Source organism: Gymnoscopelus microlampas (assembly GCF_963454915.1).
Source record: "Gymnoscopelus microlampas genome assembly, chromosome: 16".
Lineage (NCBI taxonomy): Eukaryota > Metazoa > Chordata > Actinopteri > Myctophiformes > Myctophidae > Gymnoscopelus > Gymnoscopelus microlampas.
The window spans coordinates 20,194,984-20,222,287 of record NC_139953.1 but is presented as its reverse complement, the minus strand read 5'-3'; the positions used below and the strand labels follow the sequence as shown (position 1 = coordinate 20,222,287).

General features: G+C 40.5%; 2 protein-coding genes across 2 annotated transcripts; both read right to left on the bottom strand.

Moving 5' to 3' along the window:
- Nucleotides 1–34: 34 nt before the first annotated feature.
- lin9 (lin-9 DREAM MuvB core complex component) lies at nucleotides 35–12,119 on the bottom strand. The gene is made up of 15 exons (XM_084081951.1): nucleotides 12,068–12,119; nucleotides 10,549–10,581; nucleotides 9,948–10,039; nucleotides 9,163–9,276; nucleotides 7,006–7,136; nucleotides 6,732–6,857; nucleotides 6,117–6,274; nucleotides 5,390–5,523; nucleotides 5,157–5,285; nucleotides 4,824–4,925; nucleotides 4,645–4,725; nucleotides 4,405–4,530; nucleotides 2,905–3,087; nucleotides 2,347–2,444; nucleotides 35–1,034 (listed from the first exon to the last, which is right to left on the bottom strand). Exons 1-15 carry the CDS (start codon nucleotides 12,096–12,098, stop codon nucleotides 929–931), a joined length of 1,644 nt encoding a protein of 547 aa, XP_083938077.1. The 5' UTR covers nucleotides 12,099–12,119; the 3' UTR covers nucleotides 35–928.
- A 925-nt stretch (nucleotides 12,120–13,044) lies between these two features.
- Nucleotides 13,045–26,867, bottom strand: parp1 (poly (ADP-ribose) polymerase 1). Its single transcript, XM_084082485.1, has 23 exons — nucleotides 26,591–26,867; nucleotides 24,831–24,993; nucleotides 24,068–24,183; nucleotides 22,980–23,194; nucleotides 21,575–21,665; nucleotides 21,017–21,133; nucleotides 20,265–20,441; nucleotides 19,986–20,136; nucleotides 19,451–19,591; nucleotides 18,560–18,799; nucleotides 18,360–18,425; nucleotides 18,104–18,236; nucleotides 17,101–17,296; nucleotides 16,778–16,906; nucleotides 16,525–16,608; nucleotides 15,795–15,917; nucleotides 15,476–15,604; nucleotides 15,217–15,315; nucleotides 14,912–15,064; nucleotides 14,528–14,655; nucleotides 14,350–14,411; nucleotides 14,116–14,230; nucleotides 13,045–13,887 (listed from the first exon to the last, which is right to left on the bottom strand). Exons 1-23 carry the CDS (start codon nucleotides 26,711–26,713, stop codon nucleotides 13,806–13,808), a joined length of 3,033 nt encoding a protein of 1,010 aa, XP_083938611.1. The 5' UTR covers nucleotides 26,714–26,867; the 3' UTR covers nucleotides 13,045–13,805.
- Nucleotides 26,868–27,304: the final 437 nt, after the last annotated feature.

Sequence of the window (27,304 nt, the reverse complement as noted above, 5' to 3'; positions counted from 1 at the left end):
TGTAGCATACAGCTGTTAATGATGAGGACCAAAACTACTTATCCAAAACTTGCTTTGCCATGTTTAATATAAAAAGACTGCAACACTTATGTACATGTGCCCTGGCACTTTCATATACAATTTTACAAAACTGAAAATGAAATTGAGATTCTCTAGGAGAAATGTCTTGTTTTAAATTTACGTTACATCAGTGATGTAGGCTTACAGTGAAGTGCAGCAATAGCCATGCCAAATTTTTAAAGGTAAATCCTAGGGAGTCAAAAGACATCGAAACCCAGAGTTCTCCTTTATAAAAATACCAAAATCTCTTTTCAGTGCACACAAAATTACAAAAGCCATTTCTGGATACATAGCAGAAATGTTGATGATAAATCCTAGCAATCAGAGGTATTGTACAAATATCTACAATAAACAATTTTACAAAACATTCTGTCGTCTCCCCCGTGCTTACCAACAGTGGAGTCAAGAAACACAACACTTACAGATGAAAACCTTAGAAATAGTAAAATATCACTTTAGAACCTCACACCTCCTACTCGAAAAATAAATAAATATGGACTATATAAAAACTGCAAGAAGTACTGTTTGGCACATGAAACCAAATGATAATCGCCAGGAGCTTGGAGAGGTGAATTGTAGCAACAGCTGTTTGACTGGGCACGTGAAACATTTTCCTAACACAGAAATGGATGGGTAAAAACAGATCAGATCCTCCTCACTATTTCTGCATCCTCACAGCTGCAGGAAGGTGGACAGAATACTGGCCTTCTTTCTACTGGATGTCAGAACAGCATCCCACACAGTCATGTTGTGTTCTTTTTGCAGCCATAAGTTAGGGTAGGTGAAATCACTGTTTCAAAGGTATTTTCATGGATGCTGCCACTGTTGTGCATCATTGTGCCTGGTTATGGTGCGGATACAGGCGTTTTTAGATTGTGTTGGTGTTGTTGGCAGCGAAGGCGTGCAGGTTGCCCAGCTGACTAAGGCCACTCTGGATGTGGGCCACGTGGATTTCTACGTTGTTCTGGAAGGAACTGAGAATACAGGGAAGATACATTTCGGTCAGTATGGCACATAGACATGTATATAAATCATATTCAACAAATTATATTGTTATTATATTGTTTTACTGTATATTCACTGAGGGAGACACTTGAGGAGCAGGGGTATCAAATTAGGATTTCCATTATGGAAAGAACAAAATAATTCACGACCATTAGGCTATGCTATGGTCTACTCTGTATGACAGCTGATCTCAGGCTGTTCTCTTGCTGTCACTCACTAGTGTTGTAGACTAGCAACATACACGTTTGTTTTTTGCACCCGACATGGGTTAAAAGATTGGGAGTTGTGTGCCGAACTAGCCGTTATAGTCATCAGTGGGGAAAAAAAGTGCAATTGTGTAGCCTACATTGTTCTGTTATTTCTACATTACACATTCTTTTAACTACAGATGCAGGGTATCTCTGGCTCTGCTTATTGGTGTAGATCCCATGTCAGGCAGATCTATCCAAAGCGCTTTACAATGTGCTTATGTGCATTACATTCACCCTTCCATGCACACAGTCACACACCGACGGCAGAGGAAACCATCTAAGGCACCAACCTGCTCATCGGGAGCAGTTAAAGGTTCAGTGTCTTGCTCAAGGACAGTTCAACAATAACCCATTCCCAAGCAGCTGCTCCCCTACCTGAGCCACGGCCGCCTGCCCCTCTGTAATGCTTGTAATCCTCATCCTCCACTGCCCACATTACATGTGGTGAACCACAAGGTTCAATTTGGCGTTAAATTCTCTCCTCTGTAAATATGCTCCCACTAGGTCACATAATACCTAATAATCATTTCCATTGTCACACATAATATGCAGCTATATGTGCCCATTACTCCCAATTATCCTCATAGACTAGCCTCCCTTCACAACTGCCTAAAAGACATTAAACGTATGTCCCTCACTTTTTATTTACATATAAATGATAATGAGTGTGATATACTGCTTCTAGTTTCTAGATCAAATTCGATCAAGTATTTGCTGTCATGAACCCTGGACTATTGAATGCGCTTCCCAAAGAGCTCAGATAAGGTAATTCTGTATTGACTTTAAAAACACTTTAATACCCATTTTTTAGACTGACTGTTCTGTAAAAAAAATTGCTTTATGCACTTTAAGTTACCATTTTATTGTTTACTGTGTTCTATTAATACTTTTTAATTGTGTGAAGCACTTTCTAACATATTATATTGAAAGGTGCCATCATTATATTATTACTATACACAATGATTCAAAACATCACATAAGAATTGTAAAACAGTAACTAAACAGGATATGCCATGCCAGGTCTCTTCACCTGAGGTTGGAGGGGTCTAGTGAACTCTTGATGTCATTAAGGGAGTCCGTTAAAGATTTGAACTCAAATGAATTCAGGTCGCCTCCCTCTGCCAGACTCTGCAACCAAAGCAGAGAACATGGACAAAAATGAGTATCAATCGACTGTTGTGTGAGTGTATGTTTATCTGTTGCATAATATAGTATATAACAGTCATAGTACAGTATAACAGTTTAGTCTCTATAATTACGCCCCGCTTGGACCAGGCATTACAATGCATCCTGGGTGATCTGAAAATGAACAGACACACTAAAGACGTCCTCAAGACATCTTGAGACCTTGATGCTAGGCCACTTTTGGAGGGGGCTATGTCCACATACTGTATTAGGGATGGAAATATATGTTGGGTGTAGAAAGAAAGTTACCTGTTCCTGCAGTACCAGAGGCAGTAGTTTTAGAACCGCAACCATTTTTAAAGTTATTTATACATTCCCAGTGAATTCCTGGTAAAGTTTACAATTTATGTACTATTTCAAACTTTGTTAAACTGTAAAATATCCTGATCTACAGATCAATTACCTTGATCTGTAGCAGCAAGGCTGTGAGGCGTGAGACAAGCTGCGTGAGGCCGGGGTTGGTCACATTCTGCTGTCCGTCCCTGAGAGAGTTGGTCTGCTGTACCATCTCCTGGGCCTCCTCATCACAGCGTCGCCGGAGCTCTGTAGGCTGATCAGCTGGAGCCATGCCCTGGTCTGGAGCCAGCTGCGAGGGACACAAATACAAAGCTGACTTAAGGTCAATTTATGCTTTGCGCGACAAGTGTTGAACGACGTGTCGCACGTAGAAAGTGACGCCGAAACTACAAAAAAGTTCTCTGGATTTGTTTGGAAGACAAAGAAAGCTCCCTTATCACAGGAGGGGCATGAGACTACATCCACTTCCTTCTTTACATTTTATGGCGACGGTCCATGAGTCGCAGATACTATTAATGTTCAAAACTCAAAGAACGTTTTCAGATACGTAGTGAGACATGTCGCTTGACACTCACAAATCATAAAATGACGTTTAGATGGACTAGAAAAAAATTAAAGCTAGACAGGAGAAGTGTGATCATCTACTGAGCTGCTGGTCAGCCATGAATGACTATATGTTGTTGATGTTTAGCTACCCATCCAAATAAATTGGATTTCAAAACATGCATTGATAAGGGGTAGCATATTCAACTAGAATAAGTGCTCCTCGGAGCACAAGTCTCCGCCAGGTCAGGTAGGTTATTGTGGGCCAGCAATGTTGGGAATGCGCCAATCAGGATGGAATATGGAAAATCGGACAGAGCCGTCTTGATCACTTGACAATAAAGATAATGTGTACCGATTTGCGTGATGTTTGGGAAATTGTAGGAGTAATATTAAAAAAATGCAAAAATCAGCTTCCTGGTGGCGCTGTAATAGGGAAATGTTAAAAGGGTGGCATTTCTTCCTACTGTAAGTGTAGTGCAAATGTGTTTCACAGCAATCGGAGGCTGCCTTCATGATTTGCGCCACTCCTGCAAACTTTGGATGTCAATCTTAGCCAATCATGATAGAATATGAAGAATCAAACAGATTCGTCTTACACAGATCGGTGCAGTTATAGGTAAAAACACAAATCGGCCTGTTATAGCGCCACCATGAGGCTGATTTGAGGCATTTTGTTCAAAACGGAGCAGTCCTGCAAACCTTGGAATCCAATCTTAGCCAATCAGGATGGAATATGAAAAATCTGAAAGACCTGTTTTGTTTACTGCGTGATGTTTGGACAAAATCTGTACGAGTACTGTAAAAAAATGTGTTTTGCAAAAGTCGGCCTTGTGGTGGCACTATACCAGGCCCATGTGAAAAATGATGTTCTGCTCTGGCATTCAGGGAGCGTGTGCAAAGTTTTGCTGCGATCAAGCCAACGGTGCCGGTGATTAGCTGTTTAAAGGCGGAACCACACGCACACGGACGGACAGGGTGCAAAACATAGTCTCGGCCACGCCTTTCGGCCTGGCGAAGACAATGAACAGGAAAGTGCGCAAGTGCATGCCCATCCCCTTACCTCACAGCAGAACTGCTGCACTTCATGCAGCACTTTGTTGAGGTCTTTATTGAGTTGCTCAAGTTCCAGCACTGTGGTGGCATAGCGCTTCTGGAAGTCCAGACCAACAGGCAAGGAATATGACTTCTGAACACAAACACACAAAATGTATGTTTAGCCAACATTTTGACAATTGCACATTAGTAAAATTCCCTGTGTTGTGGAGCTAAAGTGAATATTTTATTCTGTTGAAGACTGTACCTGTTTTTCAGCCTCTGTGTTCATATCTTTCAAATGCCTGATGTGCTCCTTCTTGCTCATAAGAATCTTAGACAACCTTGTCTATGAAACAAAGCACCATAAACAAGAGTCAGTTATTCTTTTAAGACAACTGAAAAAAAATCAGACTGAGGTATTCCATTTAGAGAGGAAGTACTTACCACTTGGATTAGGAACTTTACAGGAAAACCTCCAAGTGTCTCCCCCTCTGCGCCGGGCAGTTTATTCTTCCATGGAGACTGGCTGATGAGAGGGTCGTTGTCCTGATGAAATTGCAGACAACAGAGTTATATATGACAGCTTTGTTATAGTAAAACAGTTAAAGATGTGTACATTTGTATGGGCTGTATACAGAAAAACAATTACATTATGATACATTGTGCAAGCTGAAATATTGACTTTTTAACTACAAAGTCAAATGACGTTTAACTGATTGATGCAGGTTTATCAAATATATGATCCAGGCTGTGTGTATGTAGTAGAAAGTAAAGTACCATGAGGACAGGAGTGGTAGCGGACGGGTAAGGCCCTCTGGGTGGAGTCATTAAGTTCTGTAGATAGCGTGCTGGGCGGTGCTTCTGGGCAAAAGCTGAGATGGGCATGGTCTCATTGGGCTCATTACTCTGAAAATACAAAAATAATCATTAGACATGTCCTCGAAACCAAACAGCCAAGTGTGTGCAGGGCGAAGCAGGGCTCTCAAACGTTTACAGTTGGCAGGTCTTACCAGTACTTCATAGTCAGGTACAGTGTGCGTGCCCAGCCCGTTGCGGTCAAAGGTGACACGGTAGGTTGCAGCAGTGGTGTCCACTGCATCAATCTGTCCAGTAAATAGACCATCGTGGACACCTCGTAGTCGAGCTGCAAAACAGTGTTTGTACCATCTGGTCATTTATAATGTGCCCATCTCTATTGCATGTAAGGATGTCAAAGAAAATGCAATTTGTCTTAAGAATTTAAGTTTGGTTCAAAACATCACTAATAAACAAGGAAGCTTTCGTTTTAGTGTGTGGATATGCCTTCTCATCCTTTCATGTATTGTTTTTTATCAAGCACCCGGCCAACGGAGGTTTTTGCACACGGCTGTTCTTCATACAAATACAAATTTGACACAGTTCTGGCACTGCATTGTGCTTGGCTGAGAAGCATTGTAATATTATTAATATGATATTGGTGTGCTGGTCTATGAACCCAGCACAGAATTCCCTCTCATGTGCTAATGTATAATGAAGACTATAATACAAGGGCATTGACTGAACCAAGTCCATGTCAAAGTTACACCATGGCTCCATGCCATCAGCACCATAGTACCATTTAAGAGTTCGCCAGGAACATTGTACCTTTCCTGATGTGTAAAAGTCAGCGGAGAATCAGACATTCAGACACCAAGTACAATACTGTGCATGTAATCTGGTTGCTATAAGACTACAAAATGTAGTCACTGGTCATCTCACCAGTGACTTTGGTTCCTATGATGAGTGGCAGAGGGATCTCGTCAGGAAGGTCTTTGCAGTGCGATACGTCAGAAAGTTTCCTTTGCTGCAACAGCCTCATTTTGTGCCTTTTTTGTTTCAATGCTGTCCGCTCTTCAGAGAAAAACGCAGATGAACACCTGGAACAGACATCACAGGAACATCAAAATCTGACAGAGGCATTGTCTTCATTTAATATGGTAAACACAAAATAACTAGATACTATAGCTGTATAAAAAAAACAACTCAAAGATCTACCTATAACAAGGCAAAGTATTGCAAGGCAATCCAATATACCACACAATGTACTGTGTTCACAGAAAACACTTTTTGATATTTGGATATCATGTCCACAGCACCTGCACGCAGTGTTTATTGACACCTGTCATCTGCGTTATTAGCGCACATAACTTCGCTGAAACCAGGTTAACATGGACTTGTGATATGGTTGTGATAACGATTCATGTGCTCTGTACGAACGAACAGATGGCAGGGCGGATGGATGAAGAGTGAATCTATAGTTCTCCCTGGAGGTTTAGTGGGGGCTAAAACACAAAGTTAGAAAAGCAGTAGAAAGTCTGCTGTGATGTGGCATACCGTCGTGGTTTGCCCATTAGTCTCCTGATGGTGCCCCACTCCACACGAGTTAACTTCCTGGTTTTCAAGTTGGGGAAAGACTCCTTCAGACACAGGCAGAAGTCATTGTCACCCTCAAAGAGCGGCCTAAAAGTCAAAAGAAAGAAAAAACATTTTGTAAGGATAAAGACCGATCCATCTGTCCATAAGGATTATGGACAGATAATCCTTATGGTATTGATAATAATCAAAATTCAATGCATCATCTTTGAGTTCAAAGTAAACAGAGCTTTACCTGTCAATATTGGAATAAAACCATTCATAGATGCACCATTTGTGAGCTTTGGGGAGTTTAAGGAGGTTTCTTAATCTCAACCCAATTTTCTGTGAGGCTTTCTTATCTGGGGTCGTCACACTGGTAAACTTCTGCAAAACCAATACATGAAACAAAAATATAAATCAGCATCGCATGTGCTCTGAATTATTTTTTTAAACACATTTCTTTACCAATCATTAAAATAAAAGTACTAAATGTATATTATCCAAGCCAAAGTTATATGCAGGTATCTGCACTTTCAATGTAAGACTTTAAGACCACAAAGTTTGCACTGAAATAAGTAATCATTAATCGTCATCTGCAATCCATTTCACTCATAGCAATTGGTTGCCAATTTTCTGGGATTTGGTGAAGGGGGAACAGTTGCACAGTGTATTGCTGTCGCAGAAACCTCTCCATGTTTGTTTTTTTTGTAAATTAATGCCCTACTTTGTCATACTACAGTGTCACACAAAAGTCGCAAAAAGAGCCCATCGACAAGCTCAAAATACGCCATGATGCGTTGTGCGCTTGTAGATGTTATTTTCACCCCATTTGAAACATTTTGAGTGAAAGTGATTAATTCTGTCAGTGGGTTTTATAAATATAAACAAGTGCTAAGTTGTGACTAAATAATAACTACTTAAAAACAGAAGGAGGAAGCGCTGTCTGGGTTCAGTCACTGTAACACTAACGTGTTTCGACACTGGAGACCAAAGAGTTTGTTGAAGACAAGAAGTGTCGTAATGTGTCGGTCATCCTCCAAGTTATTATTTTTCACCAACAGACTGAGCGCCTATGGGGCTTACAGTCTGCCTCACCACAAGTAGAACTTCCAGTTTTTTTTAATATTCTAAATAATAACATCATTAGATCCATTGGAACATTTTCCCCATTTCCTGAAAATTAACAATTAAGATTTCCACCCGGCAGAGATGATATGTATTATGTTAAAAAGGTCATTTGTACCATTTAGTATTTTATCCAAATTTAAGTCTGCTTTGCGGTTTTGTTTATAGAACAACGTGTTATAAACTGTGAGTGACCAGCTGTGTGTTCCTTTGAAAAAGTTGGACCGATGAACTCCCTTCCAGGTCGCAGCTAAATATATAACAAGCACAGCATGTGTTGGTCATCATTTCAAGTTTTACTGAAAAGATTCATATTATATGCGAGTCACATGTTTTAATTAGAGATACGCATCTATATGTTTAGTCTATTTGTATCCATATGTGTGCGCACGCGCTGTGCGTAAAGCTGCGGTACATAGTGGCCCTGGTTTAATCCCCACCAGAGAAGTGTAACTCGTAGAATTTCCGAGATTTCTTTTACTAGTATTAGCTTAGTTCATTATAATAGATTGATGACATATGACCTTGTTATCCTGAGGTATATTAGAGTAAGCTGAAAACTGCAATAATTTGGTTTAACTAGTAAAATGGATCTGAAATATCCATGGCGGCTCATACAGGCTGATTCTCGTTCTACAAGGTATTATTTGGTGCAGCATGTTTCAATTATTGCTGTCAAGCTTTGCTCAAGTAGGCTATCCGTCTTGCCTGTCTGCCAGGCACAGTCAGCGCTTGTGCTGAAAGCAGCAACAAAAAGGGGAGGGAGAGCTTGTGTTTCACCCTGCCTATCAAGAGTGGGTGGTGACTGCTCACAATATGATCCATGAACAAAATCTGTCCATAGCGGAAGATTAAAACAAGCAACTTCCCAAAAGATACAGTGCTAAAGGAAATCCAGCTAGCATAAACTATAAGCACTCAATAAGCAGTTTAAACACTACTTCTGAATTAAAGAGGTAAATTCCTTCCCGTTTAGCTAGTGTCTAGTCCAGTCAAGGCTGTATTTGCTGGCATTACTTTCAGATTTTTTTTTAACTATCTGTGTATACCCTGCAAGACAATTATCAAACCTATAAGCCTTTATTATCAGCTTTTAATTCAACATGACCATCATTGGTGCTCAAGAAAACCTTCAGTTTGCAGTCAGACAGAACAAGAACATAACTTGTACTGATTTAGAAGCAAAACATGAGCAAACTACCTGCTCAGTTGATTTCATTGTTTCATTGCAATGTGAATTTTCCCCATCATACAGCCATGTGTAAATAAAGTGGAGGTGGTTTACCTGTGGGGTTGTTGAAACCCTCTGACTCCTCCTGGGGGATCTGGAAGAAACTCGTGGTGGTGGCTGCTCCTCCTCCTCCCGGAACAGACGGCTCCGCTTGGAGCTCCGCGTGGGCTGGTCAACAAACATATACGTCAGATGGTTATTATATTGTCACCTTTACATGTACTAAGACCAAAACACTGTGCTTAACTTTCTAGGCATGACAACTAGGCCTGTCACAACTACTACATAATCGCCTAAATCACAATAATTTTAGATAATTGCAATCATCTTGCATAATTGTCTCCATGTTAAAAAAAATTCATACATTTCAAGAAAGGAAATAGCAGATCTACAAGCTCACAACGGGTCCCGCTGTGAGCTTGTAGATTGGCTATTTCCACTGTTTTTATGATTAAATATGGCCTACTTTGACCATAGTACATTTAGATTATTGGTATTGGTCATTGTCATTTCTTTGTATATTTGAGTATTTGCCATATCTGCGCAGTGCAATTCTTGTTTACAAAGCCGAAAAGCCAAGCAGAAATATAATTTATATTCTAATGTTCAATGGAAAAACAATGAAATCAAACATTCATCGCAATTATTTGTATGACAATTAATCAAGTAAAATGTCATGATTGTGACAGCCCTCATGACAAATGGGCGAGTAAAAAAGAATAACAGTGACACACTGGCTGAGCTAAATGAAGAGGGGTAAGATAATCACAACAAATACAAGGAAAATAATTTAAACTATCAGAAGACTTTAAAAGGCAAGCCAACTTCATTTCTCTTACCGTGTCCATCGTCAGGGACGAGTGACGTCCTCGCGTATTGTGAGCTCTTGGGAAACTGTTCTTCTCATTCAGAGAGTTGGACAAACTGCCCTCTGGAGGAACAGCAGTGGCCATGTATTCAACACATCCATTAAGAAACAAAACAAGATAGACCTCAAGTCAGTACAAATTGTCTGTACTGACTCAACAGTCTTACTAAACAACTTGTGAAAAGATACTGTGTACATGACACCCATTTTCCTTACATGCGAGGCTGGAAGAAAGCAAGTAAAATGTTCAAACAAACATGAACCTAACCCTCGCTGTCTCACATAGTACATACTAAGTCAATAGGACAGAAAACAGAGTGAATAATCAAGTTCTACTATATCACATTAGATGTTAACCATCAGATGTTAATAAAAACTCAAGATATTATAAATTCAATTTAGCACTGTGTATGAAATAATGTGCTGTCGGAGTAAGCCCTTCACTTTGGAGGTCAATAATAGAGGCACTTAATCCAAAGAAGTGAATATCCAACCAGGTGAAATAATGCCAATCAAGGTGGATGTCTGCCAGTGCAAACAAACACACAAACATTGCATGCATTGGACAATACCTTTCAAACTGACAAGAGCCTCTGCCGAAGAGCCTGCAACAAAGGGAGAGTAAAGTCATTTAAATGTTACTGTAAGTAACACCACCAAACTGCTTTCTAAACCTTTCACTTGTGATGAAAGGGAAACACTGCCTTGTTGTTATATTGCAGATGTGATCGAATGTACTGTTTATAGGTGCAAAAGCCTATCGTTATGAAACCGTGTATTAGACCAGGAGACTTCAACAGGGGGTCCTCAGAGTTACTACAGTGGGGCCACCAAATGCTTGTGTGATAGGAACTACATTAACCACTTGAACCCTAGAATTCCTTTACTGAGGGGAACATTAGCCGAAAACAGCAGATCTACAAGTGTGAGCTTGTAGATCTGCAAAGAGGTTTGGTGTAGGGGAAAAAAGAGCAGATCAAGTACATGTTTTCTAAATATTGAGGGTTTAAGTGGTTAACTGTCTGAAAATACACATTCTTTTTAGAGTAGCCAGTTATTTTTGACCCATTTTTCTCCCCAATTTGGTCGTTATTCCTCACCACACATATTTCTGTGCTGTCACTGCTGTCGTATCCTACTGACTCACCTTCCAGTGAGGAGCCCCCACCGGGATGAAAATACACATTAACATGAATCCAACACTGATGATAGTGCTGTCAAACAAGTCTATGAAGCCATTTATGAAATCTATGAAAAGGTCTAATCTGCAACACAATTTTATACAATATGTAGTGGGGGGTCCCTGCTTCATCCCTTTCTCAGCTAGGGGGTCCTTGGCCTGAAAAACGTTGAAGACCCTAGTATTAGACAATCATAGCAGGTGACTTCATGTTATCGCAGTTGGGCCTAAACCCCACTGAGCTGTCAAGTACGGAGATAAAAACCTGATCAAATAAAGACAGTTCCGACTCAAGGAAATAAGCTAATAAGATGACTTTATCTTGCCAACATTAGTCACATTCACCACCACTGAGGACAGACGCAAGAGAGACTAAACCAGCTCATTTAGCATGTCGTTCATTACTACCTTGTCAAACTGGCAGAATAAGCGTTACGTACTTAACGTAAGACATAACGTTATAACTAAACCTACGTTATAACCAATCAAGGTGTCATCATGCGAGCTTAAAAAGAACACGCCACGCTAAATAGTGAGTGTTTAGTGCGTGTTGTTCAGGCAATAATTATTCACACTGACACATTCGGGTCATATTTCTTGTTAGAACTATACTTAGTAAACGTTAGCTTCTTGGCTAAGCTAACCTTATTTGTTTACCCAGCTAGGCTAGCGACGCGACACTCGCTTTAACTCCAGCGTTAGCTATCGTCGTTAGCTCAACTTGCTAAGCTGTTAGCTGTCTTGGGGTAGACCGGTAGCGCTTTATATATATATAAACACAATGTAAACTCGCAACGAAAACTTGCGCTATCGGTCTAGTAACTAATATAAAATCCCGCACACGTCTTTTAAAGGGACCGGAACGAGCAGTAGTTGTTGTTGAAAACTACTATAATTGTGTCGCTACTCACTCTCGTCTAACAGCTGGTCCATCTCCGCCATCTTGAATTAGCCGCGCCGCTTTTTCAAAGACCTTGTCAGTGTTGCCATATTTTGTGAGAGAAATAAGCAACCAGGGTCTAGGATAACAAGCCCCAAAGAAGCAACTTAATAGGCCACCTGAGCACTTTAAACTTATTATGCGTCGGCCATTTGAAAATAGCCGATCTACAAGCTCACAACGCATCGCAGCTTGTAGATCAGCTATTTTCAAAAACTCTTGAAATAAAATGCTTGGAATATTTTTTTTAAACATTCCAAGTCCAACAACACAAATGCTCCCCTGGGCACTAAGCATTTTCATAAAAATATTTGAGAACCATTGGTTTAAATAATAAAAAAATGTTTTGGAAGCAAGCCTAAACAAGCAAGTAGCCTACACTTTGGAAACAAGCCCACAAAACCGCAACTATCAATTTTTGCAAGCAACTTCACAGAAAAACAAGCCCAAAGTCGCTTATAATAAGCCAACATGGCAACACCGAGACCTTGTCAGAATGCATTCTGGGTCGGGACAGTACCTGGAGGGCAATTTGATTAAATCAATGTACTACGTTTTAACAAATCAAAATATATATTTTTGCATCACTTTGTTTTACAGTTATCTGTACTTATTATGATTAATTCATTGAATACGAATACAACCTTTAATTATGTGCATAAACTTTAAGTCCTAGGACAATCTCACATAAAACAAAAGCGTCTGGACTTTGCTTCACTAACAAGACTTCACAATTATAATTACTAAAATATTTAATATTCTAAGTCATATTTCTCATTACGTGTATTGTATTTATATTGTAGTAGCAGTAGTACCCTTCATTCCGCCTCAGGAAACATGTCTAAAAAGCCCTATGAAATACACATTTTAATAGTAAAAGAATATATAGAATACAATACATCATTATCTACGATCAAATGAGAACAGAATACAATTGGATAAACTTGCTCAAGGTTTCTCAAATGTTTCTTTATTCTATTTGTGATAACAAACTCAAGGGAAATGAACCACATCTTTTAATGTGAAATATTTTGGAGGATGTCTAACCATAAAAAGAAATATTTTTAATGGAATCAACCAAGTGACTGAAGGAAAACATTCAGGCGAACATTAAACAGATATACAGTATCTGTCAAACCAACAGAATATTTGAATGGAACAGTCTTCAAAATGTTCATAACAGTTCTACTACTAGGACGTTCTAGTACATTGTTCATGTATGTCCACAAATAATGGTTTATTTACCAACACCTGTCACCTCGTAATTGGCCGTTTAACTTGAACTTTCTAAACGTAGTGTATGCCTTATCAATGGCACAGAATCAAAGAATGAAGAAATAATATCACTCATATGAAATACTACCTAGAGGCAGAAAGCCACTTGCCATACGCCTTTTTCAATCGAACATCTTTCCTTTTTATGTGCCTCCTTTCAACAACTGTATTGAGCTATAAATTCGAGCCTTAAGAACGAGTCTGAAATAGCTAACGAAGTGCTTGCCACAATATAGCAATACTAAGGAAGGATGCCAGCTATGAAACAAACCTGACGTGTACAGTGATAAAGTGACTTGGAATTATCAGTGACCAATATATAGCATTAGTCCACTGCCAACCATCTTCTGTTGCAGAGAATGAGTTCTGAAGCCCTGTTGTTTGCAGGCAGCTGTTCTTTGTTATCCATTTGGGAGAGTTGATCACAGACTCTTTCACCACAAGGACGTTTGGTAGTTGAACTTGAGCTTCAGCAGGTACTTCAGGTTCACCTGTGCCACATCGTACACAATGTATCTGGAAAAACATAGCTTAAGGACAACTAACAGAAACAACAGCATAGTGAAAAGCCAAATAATGGATTAATAATAATTACATAAAAATGGCCACAAATTACACCAGGCACTTCTATTCAATAGCCAAATAGCCTTACTTTACAGAAAAGCAAATGAAACAAAACAAAAAAAACATTTGGAATAACTTCTGATAAATTCATAAACCCAATGGTGAATTAAAAAAGGATACTCGTTGTACAGAAGACTTGTGTCATCAATGTTGGTGTTACTTCCTTTTCCAAGTGGCACTTGCACCCCATCTAAAGTGACAGTGGCACTTGGGTCTGGGGCAGTTCTACCCAAACCTAAGAGTAAAAAGATAGACACCAAGGTAAATATAAACACTGGTTTACAAACCGTTGAAACTACTTTTTTATTATCATGATTAAAATCTAAAAGAAGTAAAAAATAACAACTTTATCACCTTTAACACTGTGCTTGCCCTTAGGTAGCTTAGAAATGTGCGTGGCCTTTTTCAGTTCATGCCTGTTCATAAAAAAAAGATGCCGTTAAACACTTATTCATGGGTTTATACTTTGGTTAAGAAACACAAAAAAATCCAACAGAATTCATACTTCAGCAAAGAGACTAATGATACTCACACGTTGCCGAGGGCGACCTCTCCCAACAGTAGAAGACCGGTAGGATCGGACTGGGAAGTGTGGCAGTAGTTTGCACTCTTGGACACCATGTCGGCAAAGTACACACCTTTGCCGAACATGTAACCAGTCTAGAGAGAACAGAATGAGAGAGAACAGAATGCAAATGAAACAAAATAAAATGTGTGCATGCATTGCCAAATTCTAGAAGAAGACCTATATACGTATATAAAAATAGGCCCCCAAGCACCCCATCATCCTGTTTCATGAGCGCAGTTTGCCCTCTGTGTCTTGTAGCAAACTAACCGTGACCATTACTAGAAAAAGCTAGTCCATTATACACGCTCCAACCAGCATTTGGCGCTGTAGTGCAGGAGGCGTACTCACCACTGGGGCTTCAGGAGGTGCAATGCGAAGACCCTGAGACAAGATACCAGCGTAGTTGGTGACGCGTGAGCCGTGCCACAGAAGCTGACGGTTGGGCAGGTCCTGGAATGGCCGGTACCGTTGGTATTCTCCCTCCCGAACAATTTTGAAGATCTGAGAAGGAGAAAGGGGGGGGGGGGGGGGGGGGGGGTCAGGAGGTTGGTCACAAGAATTTATGACCAACACTAGAGTGTTCCAGAGACATTTCTGGAATTAATTTGTGGCTGTCAATGTAAAAAGGGGGGGGGTCATTATTAATCACCTACCTCTTGCACTTCCAGTGTGTAAGTATTATGGGTAGCAGCATGTGTGTTCTTGACATATTCCGTGAGAATCTTTGCCTCTTCTGAGCTTTTATCAACAACCTGTGAGTTAAATAAACAAAAAAACAAAACAAATCTCCCGTAAACTATGATTATAAGATGATACAAAATAATAACATAAGGCAAAATATAAAAGATTCTTATAATATCTTTATTATATGTTACTACAATCAAAAACAATTGACAGGTATATGACCCTCACCTCAATCTTGGTATTGAGTTTCTCATAGTTGATGTCGATAGGGTCTTTCTTGTTGTCATCAGCACCTCCTCTCAGCAGGCTGTAGGCCACCTCTATATCCAAGAGGTTGTCCAGCATCTGAACTTTAGCCTGCACACACAGCAGAACAGACATGGTTCAACACACTCCACTTGAGTCAAGACAACCAATGAAAATATACTTGGGTGGCCGTGAGCATACTAGACAAGCCTTTGTGAAAAAGACCTCACAAGTATGCTCACGGTAACTCTTGCAGAACAAAATACTTTTACAGACAAGGCTGTGAAAGGAGTGCTCTTACCTGAATATAGTCCAAGTTGCTGAGAAGTGGAGGTTTCTTCATGCCGAAGTCATGAGGTATGAGGGTGTAGAAGCGGTTAGACAGGTCAAGGACTTGAGACTCGGGGACAGCATCTGCCACAGCCTAAGACGGTGAGAGAAGGCAACATTTAAGCCTTTACAATGTAAAAGGTCTGCTGGTTTACAAACCAAGGTGAACCATGCACACCTTGGAATAAGTTTGAATGCTGGTTCATGATTCTTCATTGTGTGCTCTGGCTATGTACAATATATTTTATGCTGCTGAGAATTATTTGTTGTGCAATATATTTTAAAAATTATATTTACAATTATGTGGATTTATATTGTTATCACCTATATTGTTATTAGAATAATTTAGTATTTTAGTGTCTTAAATTTCATTAGGAGCAGTACTTAATCTCAAGCCAGTGGAACAAAATCTTATCTATCCTATTATTATTATTATTATTCCGTCAGTACCATATTTCTGTTCCATGTCAACTGCATAATCTAATGTAGCTGGGATGCCTACAAACATAATCTGAGTCCGACTGATGTTTTGGGGAACTACGGATGAGAAGTGGTGACAGATCAAAATAATTGCTTGTGTAAACATTTCCACACATAATAGTATAGAAAAAGTATTGAATTAGAGTCACATGAAGAGAGAAGAGTCGCTGGAAAGCTCCATATTAGGATGTCCCCTCCAGGGAGCACTGATGGTTACTGACCTGCTGAACCTCACTAAGGAGAGCATAGGCACTCTGGATCTGCCTCTTGCTCAGCTTTCCCAGGGGCATCTTCTGGAGGTCAATCTGAAGATCAAGACATATAGTACATCTCATTTATAAAGGAAATAGTTTCAACAGACACAAGGAGGGCATCTCATGCACAATGTCTGTCTCACGTACGCGCGCGTGCGTGTGTGTGTGTGTGTAATCTCTTGGTCTCATACATCTGCACACATCACACAATGTTACATACCTCAAACTCCACCATGGCCTTTTTCATGCTCTCTACGTCAAAGATCAACTTGATGAGATCCTGGACAGGTTTAGCCAGCAGAGACTTGGTTCCGGCGCTGGCTGTAAGCTTCTTCACTGCCTCCTCATCCTGCAAAGCAACACCACCACAGGCTCAAATCAGGTAAATTAAGCAGACAAAAGGGCAGACAAAAGATCCACAGACAGGACACACTAATGGCCTACTTATACTTGTGCATTTGCAAAAAAATAATGTATTCACCAGCACCTCTCCACAGTATGCACTTTAAAATATTTATGCATACACAAAGTACATGTTTGTACCTGTCCATAGTCGATCTCCAGTGGGTAGAACTTATTGGGGTACTTGGTGAAGTTGGAAGAGGCCCAGGCGTTGCCTGTCTTCTCCTCATACAAGCCCAGGAAGTTATCCATGGCAGAGTTCTTGTCATGAAAACTGTCCTTCTTATTGCCTCCGATGGTGGTTCCCACTCTACCCCATGATCTGAATACCCAGTACCTACCCATGGTAAGAGATGGAAGAATGGGTTAAACAAGATGACATATGAAATGGTTTGATGGATCAATTGTAGAAATAGAGTCAATGAGCAAGCAAGTTAAACCTATGGGAAAGGGGAAAAAATATAGTAAATGTTTCTAGAGAAGAAAAACAAGTCTAGACTTTTAGCCTACGAGTCTAGCAACCTTGCTCATGTACATTGCTCTTACACCCAACATGAAAATGTTGGTCAAAGTGTGGGTCTAGATAAAAGGCCATGGGGTCAACAAAATGTTTAGGGTTCATGCTGATTATGACATATATTGTATGGTAAGTTGACATTTTGGCCTGAGGATGGCGCTAGAAGACAGATCATGGTGTCACTCAAATAGTTGGGGGTCAATATCACACTCAAGGGTGTGCTTTACCATCATTATCGGCACTCCAGTGATGCTTGCGGAACTCTACACAAGCACCGTGTTCCCAACCACATCACTGTCTTGTCAATAATCATGGTAGAGCACACCCTCTCATGTAATATTGCTTAATTAAATTGCAGAACTTGATCTGGGAAGTACCGTCTGGTGGTAGATATTGTATGAATTATGTTGTATGAATTCATTAGATGTAGTAGTAGTATTTTTATGTAAATATTCTGCATTATTATTTTTTTTACTTTCATTTTCTTTTATTTCTTCTTTTTTGTCTTACGTTTGGGGACAAATACAATTATTGGAAATAATACAACAATATCAAAATGCATCTCAAATCACTTCTCTGCTAAGACGGTTATAAACCTAGGTACAAATTCCCTGCAGTGACACTGACCGTTTGTGATGATCATCCTCCAGCAGCTGGAGTTTGTAATAGGAGTTGGTTCCCCTGACAATGTCCACCAGGCCCAAAGTAGCACTGTAGATCTTCCCGTTCTGGTCCAGAACATGGGCACTGTTTTCCAGACCTAAGTATGTCAGGTTAGAAACAAAAGAACAATCATAGTATAGGCTACAAAACTTTAAACAGATATGAGACAGACACACGCACGCACACACACACACACACACACACACACACACACACACACCTGAGTCTGGATCAACAGCTGCTCCTCCTTTGACTGTGAGCTTCACCTTCTTGGTCTTGCTGCCACCTGCAACAGAGCATATTAGATCATATACCAATCACCACAAGGTCTTATCATTCCATCTATACTATTGGCCATATCACGATATCAAACCTCAAAATCTTTAACACAAGTCATTCGCAACAACCCCTTGCCTTTACCTTCTTCCTCCTTCACCTTGCCTGAGCTCTTGGAGGCCATAGTCCCAGACTTGGAGGACACTGTGGGAGCCTGGGACTCAACCTTGACCTCTGCCCCCCATGGAGCGATGGCATGCAGGGCGACAAGCTCCTGGAGGGCCTTGCCTGACGACTTGATGTCTGTGAGGAAATCCTCAGACACCACGCGTACACCGGCCCCCTTCGCCTCCTCCATCTTCTTACTCATCTTCTCCACCTCCTCTGTGAAGACATGAACCAGACAGATAGATGAGACTAATTAGTCTTAACCTGCCTCTTCACACCAAACTGACTTACATCCGGTGTAAAGGTGTTAAAAATCAGCTGAGTGCATGCAGAGTACACACCTCGCAGACAGTAGGTTGACGGCACACTTGTGCGTCTGCTTGAGTAAATAACAACATGCTAGGAGGTGGCAGTAGTCTGCAGGGATCTGTAGTGTAACGGTTGTATTTATACTCGACTGCGTTGTGACCTTGCACATTCATGCGTCTGTCTCACTCTCACGCACACACACACACACACTTGATTTGTGCCTAGCTCGACACTAAACCTGCACGATCGTGCGTCGCCGTCGCTCAATCCCTCTCACACACACACACACACACACACAACCAGTGAGCTCATCTTATCGATGCCGACAGTAATTGTGCTTGAGTGTCAGGTGAACGACCACCAACAGCCATGTACACACCAGATATCCTACAACAGATTTTCGGCCACAGCCACTTATACTCTGACGTTGGCTTGGTTTGTCACAGTCTTTACTCAAATGCATTCAATTATCTTTTGTTCAAAGACACAAGCTATTGATACCAGTTGGTAGTTCTCACTGTCCCATCTCAATGTCTTTCTTGTTGATTGGCTACTCACTCTTTGTGCTGAGGCAGAGAGAAGCCTTACTGGCCGTGCCTGTTATCTTTCCACCCAGTTCCTCCACAACATCTTTTAATTCATCCTTGTTCTTGGTCAGCTTCCCCACAGCAAACAGCTTCATACCTGTCAGAGGTTTGCCTGCAAGTACAGAAAAAGACCCCAAAGCTGTTGTCAATGGGAGTTCCCTGTATAGGAGAACAGTATAAAATATGTGGTTTCTATATTTTTGTGTAGTACAGTACTTTCCCCGACCAATGCTAATCCATTGACCTTGTTGTCATGCAGTAGGTGCCAACATTCTCTCTAGTGCAGTGGTTCTCAATCTATGGGTCGCGGCCCAAAGTGGGGTCGCGGGAAGGTGCCGTTGGGGTCGCGCATTGGCAATCAAAAAAAAATATTTTTTTTTTATTTGATCAAGAAACGGGTTGTGATGGGGTCGCCAAAAACATTCCCTCATAATATGGGGTTGTGGTTGGTATAAAAAGTTTGAGAACCCCTGCTCTAGTGTACTCATAGAGGTTTGCTCACTAACCTGCTGGGGCTCCCTCTGGGAGGGGTTTCATGGGGGCGCTAGAGGCACTAGGGACAGTAGCAGTGGTGGCCGTGGAAGGGGCTTCCTTGGGGAAAACCCTGTCCTGGCGCTTAAACTTGAATTTTTTCAGGAAGGGAACCTCATGGAATTCCTGAAAGGACAGCCATTGGATGTTAGTTCAAATACAACATACTCATGATGTACTATGCTTCTGTTCTATTTATTTCCACTATGACACATTGCCATAAATGATACATCTGGTGACATCTAAATTCCTACCTTTGGTGTTATCCAGTCTTTACGGGTGGGGCACTTGGTTTTGAACACACACTTGGTCCAGGCAGAGATATCGCCGTTGCAACAGTATGCATCACTTTTGAACACCAGCTGACCTGTGCACTCCTTACAGGGCTGAAGAGCCCCAAAGGCCATGCAGTCCGCCAGGCAGTCCACCAACTGTCAATCAAACAACAAGTGAATGCATCTTAAACCTGCAACTTAACATTCTGCAAAGACAACGCAAACAACTTTGCCACTGATAAAAACTAGGTCAGAAAATGGTGTTGGTTGACACAAAAATGTACCACGTCCGACATGGATTTGATCCCGTCGCTAGATACTAGTTAACCACTTAAACCCTATATATAAATAGTTGACTGAGGTCCCCCACAGCTCTATAGACGAATCCAAAGAGACTCCTGCTGCGGTTTGATTCCGATACCGCAGTTATGATTGCGCCAGGGGAGCGCTCTGTGGATTCGTCAATACTAGGCCTGCTGTCCCTAAGACTCACAAGAACAAGACACACGATTTGTGGACAACTTCCAGACAAATTTCATGTGGGGCCCCAATTACATTATGATTTAAAAAGGTTATGGACAGCATTTAATTTGAATTCATTTTAGACAGATGTTCAGGTGTATTCACATCCAGATAATACAGGACAACTACCCACAATGTGCAAACCACCTACAACATTATCCATTATATCCATAGAAAATGGAAGGACTAGATAGAGACAGCCTCCTCACATTGGTCTCCCCAGAGGGAACATCCTGGCCATTTGCTATAAGCAGCTCTTTCATGTCGTTGGTGGAGCAGTGGTTTCTCAGCTTGTCCTTGATTCCCCATATCACTTTATTTTGTTCCTAGAGAGAGAGACACACACGCGTTATTTCACAAAACTTGGATGGATTTAAAGACAAATATACAGAAATAAATAAGACAAAAAAAAAAAAAAAACTAATTACTGAAGCATTTAAGTAAGGCTTTTTTTAATAGAGGCTTCATAGCTGTTTGCAGTAAATCTGTCACTAACACTCAATTCACACAAGCAGCGTTGACGCTGGTCCACGACGGTAAAATGCAATAAATTGGGCATGTCCGAGGGTTTTGTGGTATTGGCCTTAAATTAAGTAATTTGTGTGTGTTAAGTTTTTTGTTGATGGCTTGGTGGAGAGGAGTTCAGCGGCTATCAGTGGTGAGGAGTTTGTCATTTGTCTTTCAACAACAGCAAATACGTTATTTTTGGTAATTATGTTTACGAGAGTTTATAATTATAATTATGAGAGTAAAACAAGAGGGCAAACCTTCAACTGATCTTCAAGTTTCTTGGTCTCCTCGGCCTCCTCTTTCTTCTGCTTCTTTGATACTCCGTCTAGTTCATCACCCTTCCTCTTTCTATAAGGGCAAACAAGACGTTCACAACAGTTCTCAACAAGTTTGCCTTGTCAAAAAAGGTCCATGAGGAGGAAAACATAAATTAACTTTCTAAATTAGGTCTGATGGAACCACAGAACCCTAATCTGACAGCTTTTTGCCATTAGGACAATAGAGACCCATCAGATGATGGTACACACAAGTCTCCATATCCCCAATGGTTGTTACTATTACCCATTCTGCCATAAAGATGGCAAGAAGAAACAAATCTGCACCTCATGAGATTTACAATGTTCCCTTAGTTTGTACCCATGATTTCCCCTCTCTCTCTCTCTCTTTCTCTCTCTCTCTCTCTCTGATCATTTGGATCCTTCAACATCCATCTTCAAAAAACAGCTGACACCCAGAGGGAGGCCAGGAATTACATTTAAAAAAATACAATATCCTTCTCCAGCCTCACTCAGATAAATTAGTTTGTGTCTGTTTACTTGTGGTGAAGGCAGCATGACTTGGCCAGTTCAGCTGCTTTCAGAGATAGTGATGCATTCCCTCTAGAGTCTAGAGAAACAATCCGCTCCAAGCATTAGAAGAGCATTTCCATTTATGCGAGTGCTTTTGGGCGAGTGATTCTACTGACTTCACAGCACTTGCATTTCATTATAATTTTTCAAGAAGTGAAAAAACACAGCAAATTAGAGAACTTCTGACTGGTCTCATTTCTATCTTTGGGGTAATTTTGAAGAATACCACTGTGTTGCTACACTTCTATTGATATCAAGCGTTTTAGGGCAATCCAGAACATTTATTTACCATAAATGTGTGTGATTGGCACTACAGCTCTGCAAAAAGATCTAAATAGCTGATCATTACAACATTATTCTCTGGCACTGTTCCTTCATGTCCGAGGCAAAGATACCAACTTAAACCATGTTACGGATGTGCACAACTAAAAATGTCATGGTAAAACAACAAATAAACCATTATTCGACGTGCAAGATTCAGACAGCCATTAATCATTAGAAAGATATCACTTAATATCCTAAACGTGACAAAATTACATAATAACAGTTAGAAATCTCCTTTTTGGTATAAATCCTCATGAATGTCTTCTTATAAATACTACAACAGGCTAACATAACAATACAGCAGAATAAACAATAAAACATATTGGTGCATCCCTGGTGATGATGTATAACCTGGCAGCTCTCTAATCTAGACATAATCCTGTATGCAACTTTTATATTTCCACTATACAATGAAGCAGTGCTACTGTGACACAGCAAAATGGCACCACTACTAAAAACCATAGCAGCACCTCCCGTATCTCTTGCTCACCCTTCAGATTTGATAGCTGGAAGCCTCTTCTTCAGGTCCTCCTTGTCTTCAGCCCGCAGTAGGTTGAAACCCTTCAACTGGGCAGCATTGAACTCTGGCTTGAAGACCAATTCTTCCCTGCGGCTAACAAAACAGGGTGTGTGGTACCAGCGATCTATCAAGCCCAACTGGGGCTTCTCTGGGTCCACTGTCTTTTTTGAAACACGGATCTGGTCCTGGAGAAGATGGAACATAAAATGGTGAGAGTGGTCAATATGAGCACAGTGGATTAATTCTGTTGAATTTCTTGTTGATAAAATGTTATGGATAGTGTGTATTTACAGTGACAGGATGCCCTAAACCTTTATTTTATAGACAGAGGGTATTAATCTATATTTATACTTTTAGTTCCTACTCTCTGACTGATGAGGAGTGCTAATCATCTTGCTTAAAAAGCAACTTAACACTAAAACCATTTTAGGAAATTATGTACTGTATAGGGCCACTTCAAACATCACCATTATGCTAGTAATTGATTGCTTATTTGCATTGAGTGGGCTATAAGTGATTGAGTAGCAGGATCATTTTAAGATAAGTTCATGGTATTTCAAGGTGAGGTTTTTTTGCATAGGATACATTTAAGCTAAAAATGTACTGCAATTGTTGCAAAAAAAAAAAAGAAAGAAAAATAGAGATACTGGGTTTCCTGCAGAAAAAAAAACAAGATGGTGCACAATATTGCTGCACAATATGGACAACATTTCATACCTCAATATTTATGCCAAATATCTCAATAGAGATACAGTATGACTATGGGTTCTCTCTTGTTTTATATTTTAAAAGAAGCAACAGCGAAAACTAAACATTCCTCAAAAAACAGCACAATACAGGGCCATAGTGGTATGTTTTTCTGACATTTAGCCTAGACTGAACCGGTCTGGTGGAATCCCTGGTATGTAAAGTACTCAGTCATGGAAAAGTGGTATTGATTTGGTGCGCCCCTAGACACTGTAGACTACTATATGTGAAACAGGTTTAAAGAGACACCATATATTGTAACATATTATCCAAAAGGTTAGCTGTGAGTGCAAATAAAAGTCTTCTCTCACCTTCTCTATTTTCAGCTCACAGCCTTTGCAAGTACTGCGGTTAGACTTGGCATACTCCACTGCAAATTCATTCAGAGTTTTCTCTCCTTTGGCTGCACCTTTCTGGCCCGCTTTACCTTCAGAAAAGAACAAGTTATTCTCATACAATTCAGTCAAATTGGTGACATAGGTGTCAAGTGCAGTCAACAATGTAATGACAAATATATGGTTCAGCAAGTATCCAAATAATTCGATAGATGCGGCTGATAACAATTCCCAATAAAATGATCAGCCGGCAGGCTAAGCCTGGGAGATAAAACTGTTTGTATGACGTGCATATAAAAAGACCAAACTAATGCTCAAGTTTAAAATGCTTTACTTTCGAGTTCAGTGTCGCCAATCATTACAATTTACAATAAATAAATCATGTAAAAAAGATGTGCCAAGAAATCGAATAAGTTAAACAGTGAGCAATAACCAAATAATACAAATGCGGTCAACAAATTATAGCTCTCCCAGCTCACCCTACTTCCATGGTCAAACCAGCCTTAGGGTGAGCAGGTGAATGCCATTACTTTATAGACGCTGAGGCCACCCACAGCGACACTCCCACCACCAAGGTGCCAATGAGGTGCCTACATCAATCACATACCAATAACCCAATCCAGAGCACATTTGGCTCCTACAGACTGCATCATCTTTGTTTGTGTGCAACAGTTACACTGTGGTATTTACAGATGCTTGGAGAAAATGGACATGTTGAGGGTTAAGGTTGAATACTGACCCCCCACGGCTCCTCCACTTTCAATGGCTTTCTTGACTTTTTCTTGGTCATCCCAGCGGAGGTCTGAGAAGCCACTGATGTCAGCGGTGGACTGAGCTGCTGCTCGTAGCCAGAAACAAGAGAAGTGGTGCCAGTGGGGGACCTTTCCATCAAACATAGGTGACTGAGGAAACAGGACAGAATGACCATAAGGGAGGCAGTTTAAACTACTTAACTGTGAAAAAAAATAACACATTTTAGTGTGGGTTTTAGATCAACATTGGGGCTCATGTCCTCATCCAAATGCACAGACGTGCACACGCACGCGCACACACACACACACACACACTCTATGATGAGCACAATAACACAGGCTGTATAACAATACAATAAACATAAAATACAATAAAAGCAAAAAAGCAACAACGAAACTGTGCAAATAGCATGTGGCTGCAAAAAAGAATAAAAGAAAATAGAATCAAACACAACCATAGATTCATTAGATTGTGATGCTGTCGTCCTGTACAATCTATAACATCTCGAGTATTAAGGCAAAATATTATCTCTCTCACACACACACACAGCCTATAGAAGCATATTAGTGTGTGTGTGTGTGTGTGTGTGTGTGTGTGTGTGTGTGTGTGTGTGTGTGTGTATATATATATATATATATATATATATATATATATATATATATATATATTATTTTTTTTACATTTAATGATGGGCTGTATCAGAGCCACAATTGTATGGGGGGTATGCTGCACCCAGTACAGCTAACACGTTTGGTGGATGTGACCAATGACATTAAGTAATTAACCAAAACATTAAAAATTGATAATATTCATCTAGATTCTGTGTGCCTACTTCTTTGAGTCGTCACTTTTAATTTCACTTATTTATCCTGTATGAATTCTCTCTCCTGCTTGGATAAAATTGGTATCTCGGCGTGAAAATGCCTTTTCTGTTTATTAAAGAGCTGGAGAGACATTGAGACCCCTACTGAACAAACATAAATAATGAATAGTCTGTAGCAATGAGTATATATCAGATATCAGAATATACAGCTATTTAGCACTTATTTTAAATTGTATCCTAATTTATGATCTACGGACCAGCTCTAGTTTTATATTTCATCACATCAAGCCGTAGCTTTTGATCAAGACTATCATAGCTGTATTTTATCGAGTCTGACTTTTAGTTTAGTATCTATGATATGCAAATGTAAAAATCTATAAAATACATCTATAGCAGTCTTGATACAAGGCTAATCAAGCTGGTTCTTCTGATATCTTTGTAATTATTCACCATACACACTCTGAACTGTACTAGACAATAGAACACTTCATGTGGCTCTGGCTCATTCAATCCAACGCCGATGCATGCATCGTCTTCTTACAGCCCCGTTGAGTCAGCAGCAATAACGTTATAATTTGCAATGGCACCACAATCACTTCATCATAGAAGATAAGATCAGAAGAATCGACATGCAAGACAAGACAGAAGAATCCAGAAGCAATGGTCAATGAATCACCCATCCTTTGTCGTTAGCCATTCAAATGCTAGCTCAAGGGCCTGCCATCTTCAACACAGCTCATTTAAAACACGATAAATGATCAGTTTACACCAGATAGCTTCATGCTGAATGAACAAGCAGACCCTCTGCGGCTGAATTCATACTAAAGCACATGTTTTATTAGGTTGATCGTGGATAGCGCTACAGTAGCCGTTAGCTCAGTTGCAGAGCAGATAGCAGACAGACAAGACGTCGTCAAACCCACCTGCACCATGATAGCCATCCGCAGGGAGTCTTTAGCAATGTTTTCTTTGCACTTCTTGCACGACGCGCGGCCGCTTTTCGCGTACTCCGCCTTGTAGAGCTTGTCTTCCTGAGACTCTGCCATTGTTATTCTTTAATGGTGATAAAAATGAAGCACAATGGATATATAACAATGACTGCGCGAGCACAACTTTTCCCCAGACGTGGTGAAAACAATCCCTGCAGCAGCAGCTCGCTCATCAACCCGCATGCGTTCTCTGTGGTTCACACGGGAGTTGGCGCGCTGCTGGCGGCCAGGCAGGAGCAATCGAGTGTCGTGTCGGGAGGACACCATTAGTCGTGTAGACTGGGTGGGAATGGGGATCAAGTTGCTTTGCATGTGCAAGTTGCTGATCCGGTCTGGGTCTATATCGGATACGGAAACGTTTCTTGCATGTATGTGTGATTGTAAATAACCAGATACAGTAGGCGGGCTCTAGACCGGACCACACACTGGCTCATTCGCAATAGGAACCAGGCTTCCCACAGGTGCTGCGGAAAGCCTGGTGAAGCGAGGTTAGGAGACCATACTTTAAGATTTCAAAGACCCCCCATTAACTCTGACATTATACAAATGGAACCACATGGACAATACTGTCAGAGTTACAGACTTGTACGGGTCAATTTAGAACTCCCTAAAAATAACCCAGAGTCTTTGATTTATTGATTGATTGAT